A 6,000-nucleotide genomic window follows, 5' to 3' on the forward strand; every position below is an offset into this window, starting at 1 on the left:
ATTATAATTGGATATTGTGCTAGATACAGCTTGAGTTGGCAACTAGACACACTTGGGTGGAGGAAACCTCAACTGAGGAATTTCTTCCATTGGATTGGCCTTCTGTGGGGTATTTTCTTGATTGCTGAGTGATATGAGGGGGCCCAACCCACTGTGGGCAGTGCCACCCCCGGGCAGGTGGCCCTGTGTTGTATATGAAAGCAGGCTGAGCATGGGCGAGGGGAGTTAAGTCAGAAAGAGGCATAATTCCATGGTCTGTGCTCCAGTTCCTGTCTTGGCTTCCGTTGACCATGGGCTGTGAACTGTAGGACCAAATAAAACCCTTTCCTGCCCAAGTTGGTTTAGCCAGTGTTTTTTTTTTTTTTTTTAATCACAGTAACACAATAGATACCAGTTCCTTGTCAAATTTACATGCTGTGAAGACTGTCTAGGAATTTTCTTATTTTGGATACCATTGCTATGTCAGATATAAAACAGTGATTATTAGAGCCTGTGGCTTGAGTACTCATTTATTAATTGTGTCTTTTGAATAACTTTGATGATATCTGCCCTATCTTTTTCTTTTGTGGCAATTACTTTCAGGCCCTTTCTAAAAGATCTTAAGTTATCCCAAGTTTGAATGATACTTTCATTTTTGGCTAACATGTTTTTAGCTATTATATTTAGGTCTCAGTTCAAGTTAACATTGGTATGCTAAGGTTCATTTGTATAAAGATGTCTAATTTTTGGCACTGTTTATTAAACTAGACTTTCCCTTTTCCAGTTGATGGCTCTATTTCTTTTGTTGAAAATCAAATATTCATCGCACATGGATCTGCTTCTGAGTTCTGTATCTGCTTCACTGCTGTATTTGACTGTCTTTATGCCATTACTATATGCTTGCCTAACACTTTAACTATATTAAAAGGAAAGTCAGGTGGCATAACTCTTCCAATTTTGTCCTTTTTACAAATTCACTTTGGCTGTTCTAGATTCCTTGAATTTCCAAGACAGGAAATACAAAATAGCTTGCTGGCATTGTGACTGGGATGAAACCAAATTAAATTAACAGAATTCATGATACTTTTTTTTTGACACTAAGGGAGGAGTTCTTTATCCTCTTAGCAGTATTTTATCTTTTTGTGGTTGCTGACTCCTAAGTATTTCATGGTTTTTTTGATACTACTGAATGAAATTGAAATGTAATGAAATTGTTTTTATATTTCTTTTTCCAGTTGAGCGTTTCTAATTTAACTTCTTACTGTGAGCCTTATATATTCCTAAATTTATTTAGTTTTAGTAGTTGTCTGATCTTTACATCTCCCTCCCTCCCTCCCTTTTCTTTTCTGGAGGCAGGTCTTGCCATAATATATAGGCTAGGCTGACCTAAAACTTGGGATTCTCCTGATTCAGCCTCCTGAGTAGTGAGATTATAGGTGTGCAGCACTGCACTTGGCTCTGTATGCTTCCTGATGATGGTGGGGATTGAACTACAATGTGCGAGTACTCTACCACTGACTTACATCCCAGCTCTGACCTACATATGATTATTTATTGCTTCCTGTCTTATTTCATCAATTAGCTGAAATATTGTTTAACATGTTATGAAAGCAGAAATCCTTGCCTTGTTAACTTCTTTAATGGGAAAACATTCAGCATTTCATTCCACTGAATTATGCTAGCTGTGGGTTTTCTGAGTAGCTCCTTTCTGTAACTAACTTGTTTAGATAAAAGACATATGCAAAGTTAAATAATTACAAGAGTATGTATTCAAGCAACAATGTGACATGAAAGAGAAGAGCCAAACATGGAAGTTAGAAAGATAAGCAGGTGTCTCATCATAAAGACTCATACAAGGGCTGAAGAGATGGCTCCATGATTTACAGCCTATACTGCTCTGCTCTTGCCGAGAATCTGAGTTCAGTTCCCAGAACCCATAGCTACAGCTCCAGGGGATCTGATACCCTCTTTCGGCTTCTGTGGGTGGGCACCTGTACTCAAGTGCACATAGCTCCCCCCAATATATACACATAATTAAAAGTAAATTTTTAAAAAAATTTATATGAACATGTTTGACTTAATGATTTTTTTTTTTTTTAAAGAGTAGCTATATAGGGCTGGAGAGATGGCTCAGTGGTTAAGAACACCGGCTCTCATGCAGAAGACCCGGGTTCGAATCCCAGCACCCACGTGGCAGCTAACAACTGTCCATAACTCCAGTTCCAGGGGATCTGACAGCCTCTTCTGTCCTCCGCGGGCATTGCACAACATGGGTGCACTTACCTACACTCAGGCAATATACGCAAACACATAAAATAAAAATAATAAATAAAGGGCATGGTGCATGCCTGTAGTCCCAGCACTTGGGAGGCAGAGGCAGGTGGATCTCTGTGAGTTCAAGGCCAGCCTGGTCTACATAGTGAGTCCAGGACAGCTGGGGCTTACAGGAAGACCATGCTTCAAAAAGACCAAAAAAAAAAAAAAAAAAAAAAAAAAAAAAAAAATAGTAGCTATATAGTCCAGACTGGCCTTAAACTTGAGGTCCTCTTGCCTAAAAGTGCTAAGTACTGGGATTATAAGTGTTCAGGCCATTTCCAGTACTGTGTTGTTTCAGAGACAAAGAGAGGCATTAAAGCAGGCACATGATATGACCAAATCTGTGTCTAACAAAGATGAACTCCAGTGAAGAAACTAAAGACAAATTGGGAATTTACTGAAACTATCAGACATTGATCATGAAAATGGAAAAGAAGACAATGGCAGGAATGAATTAAAAATTTTCTTTACGTGAAAATGTATCCCAGAAACTTAGAACCTTTCCTAGATTTAAGTACAATTCAAATGAAGTTCATTGTCACTTTTATAAGAACATCAATTATTTCTGAATTTTGAACACAAATAAGGTACTACAGCAAATGTCACAGTAAATAGGTAAATGTTAGTTTAAAACATCCCTTAAATTAGAAAAGAGCTGAACATGGTGGCCCATGCTTATATCTCCAGCTCTTAGGAGGCTGAGATAAGAGGATCAAGAGTTCAGGATAGGCTTAGGCTACATGGCAAGTTTTAGGCCATATCATCCAAGGCTACACAGCAAGTTCTAGGCCAGTATGGGCTTTGAGACACGGCTTTAAAATTAAAATACAATACAAAACAAAAAGGAGACAAGGGCTAGGAATGTAGCTCATTTGGTAGAGTGCTTAAATGGAATGCATAAATCCCCAGGTTCACTATCAGCACCAGACAAAGCAGGCATGGTGGTACATGCCATAATCCCAACACCTGGGGTGGTGGAAGAGAAGAAACAGGAGTTCAAGGTCATCCTTGGTTACAAAGCAAGCCTGAGGCCAGCTTGGACTATATGAGACCATCTCTCAAAAACAAAACAAAACAACAACAACAACAAAACAGGAAGAAGCATTAAGACAGCATGATGTGGCAGGGAGGAGGCAAACAAACAAATGGAAACTAAACATCAGAGACTACATATAATCTAGTACACTCAATGAATTTAAAAGTTCATTCAAGCATCATCTCCTCTCTTATTTCTCATCTCCAAGGTTTGTTTAACTCATAACCTCTGTACTGACAAAAGTCCTACACATCCCTTGCTTCCAGTGTCTATTTCAATTTATTTGCTAGCATGCTTGTCTCTCACTATAGTAGACTAGACTAGGAACTCCTCCAGCAAGATAATTTTTACAGTGATATTGAGAGAGGGTCACACTATGTAGCCCAGGCTAGCCTGGAACTTGAGATCTTTCTGCCTTAGCTTCCTAAGTGCTTAGATTATAGGAAGGTGTTACAATGCCCAGCATCGACACTTTTTGTTACTATTGTTGTTTTGGTTTTTCTGCTGTGCTAGGGACTGACTCTAGGACCTTATATACACACTAGACAAGCACTCTACCACTGAGCTACATGCCCATTCTTGAGGTAAGAATTTTTGCATGAACTCCATATCCCCAATGCTGTCAAACACAAAAGTTTAACGCTTGTTCAATGAGTGAATTATATATAAAATCTGTCATATCTAACCTACTTCTTTTTTGATTCCCATTATTGAAAATTTATGTCAACTAATATTGAAAAATAGAGAATAGTCTTTAAGTTGGTCACCTGTTATATTTTAAAATATTTTATTTATTATTGTTTTATGTGTATGAGCATATTACCTGCATGTATTTAAGTGTACCTGTGTCATGCAATCCTCACAGAGGTCAGAAGAGAGCATCAGATTCCCCTAGAACTGGAGTTACAGACAACTGTTAGCTGCCATGTGGGTGCTGGAACTTGAACCTAGGTCTTCTGCAAGAGCAGCCAGTTCTCTTAACTGCTAAGCCATCTCTCCAGTCCCCACATCAATTATAAAGAGATACATATTAAAGTCATTTTAGAAGGGATGCCAGGCTGTTCTGCAGGCAGAAAAAGGACTACACATGAGTACAAGTGCAGGGTGGGGTGGGGAACTTACTTTCTGCTGTTTGCATTATTATTTCATCAAGCTCTTTTTCCAGTTTCTCATAAATGTCTAGTCTTGCTTGATGCTCAGAGTTCTGTGCTTCAAGTTCAGTAATGCGTTTTTCAGAAGAGGATTGGAGACTATAAAATTCTTTAGTTAGCACCTAATAGTGGAAGAAAAGAATGAAAAAAGGCTCACAGAATGAAGAATAGGTTCACAGCTAAGATAAAAACATGACACAGATATACTTAAGCCTTTTCTCTTAAATTATTCAACTATTAAGAAAAAGTTTAATGGAGAGAACTAATGAGAAAATAAATTTGTCCCTAAGGTAAAAGTTCAGTTGTTTCTAACTGAAATTATGAAGTCCTTTTTCAGTTATATAAGTTGAATAAAAATGAACTGAAAACAGAAATAGAAGAGTAAGATTAGCATTTGCTTCTTAGAGTTCCAACAAAGGCAACAATGTCAAATCACCTGGCAGTCATTTATCCGGCAACCACAGCTTACACAATTGTGTATATCAGTGATGTGATGAGCTCAGTTTTCCATGAGAATGAATTCAACCTCCCCTTTCCATGGATTTAACAGTCATAAATCCAAAGCAGCAAAAACCAAGGTAAATGTGAAGTGTTCAGGGAATGCCTTTGTAAAGAAGAATTTTAAAGGCTCTTTATTTTTTTAGGGGAGAGGGGCTAAAAGATTTTTTTTAAGTGTAAAAAAAGAGATTTAAAAGGCATAGAAATTGGAATTATTTTGTGTAATAGCTAAAACATCTCAAAATTTTCAATGGTAACTCACTGAAGGAATCAGTAGGATGGAAAGAATAATTAGCTAAAAAAAGATGTTTTCAGTGACAAAGGAATGTCCTAATGCTTAATTTCCAGTTGTCTAGAAAGTTGACTTACTATTACTTACTGAATTATGGAGTGTTACCATACACTTCCTAACACAGCATAAGTAAATATGCCTTTTCCTTAGAGGTAAAGGAACATTATGGTGGAGAATATAATTTGATCAAGATTTGGCTTCTAATAGGGCTTTTACACTTGCAAGCTATGATATTAGGCATTTACTGACTCCTTCTAGGCCTATCTTAAGATAGTGTTGGAAGGATTTAAATGAGACATTAAGTTTTGAATGCTTCGCAGTGTCTACAACATAGTAAGTGTTGAAAAATACTGTTACAACCACAAAAAATATAATTATGAGGCTTAGTATGCTGAATTCTCTATAATAAAACTCTTCTGAGGCATTCTTTTTTGTCTTCTTCAAGATTGGAAGATAAAGTGGACGAACTGGACCACTCAAGCAAAGATTATGAAAAATTTAAGAAATCACAAGAATGGAATATGCAGGAATTGAGTGATACCATAAAAAGACCAAACTTGCGAATCATAGGCATACAAGAAGGAGAAGAATCCCAAGACAATGGCATGGACCAGATCTTCAACAGAATCGTGGAAGAAAATTTCCCGAACTTAAAGAAAGACATGCCCATACAAATACAAGAAACATACAGAACACCAAACAGACAGGACCAGAAAAGAAACTCTCCA

General features: G+C 37.4%; 1 protein-coding gene across 6 annotated transcripts in view; it reads right to left on the bottom strand.

The window, feature by feature from the left end:
* Pibf1 (progesterone immunomodulatory binding factor 1) overlaps positions 1-6,000 on the bottom strand; it is a 217,340-nt gene that overhangs the window by 85,931 nt on the left and 125,409 nt on the right. For all 6 annotated transcript variants that reach the window (XM_029556898.1, XM_029556899.1, XM_029556896.1 and 3 more), the window contains exon 12: positions 4,454-4,604. In XM_029556898.1, the coding sequence (XP_029412758.1) occupies positions 4,454-4,604 (151 nt within the window). The remainder of the gene's footprint in view (positions 1-4,453; positions 4,605-6,000) is intronic.

The sequence above is a fragment of the Nannospalax galili genome, unplaced genomic scaffold (assembly GCF_000622305.1).
Source record: "Nannospalax galili isolate Female #2095 unplaced genomic scaffold, S.galili_v1.0 scaffold246, whole genome shotgun sequence".
NCBI classification, from domain to species: domain Eukaryota; kingdom Metazoa; phylum Chordata; class Mammalia; order Rodentia; family Spalacidae; genus Nannospalax; species Nannospalax galili.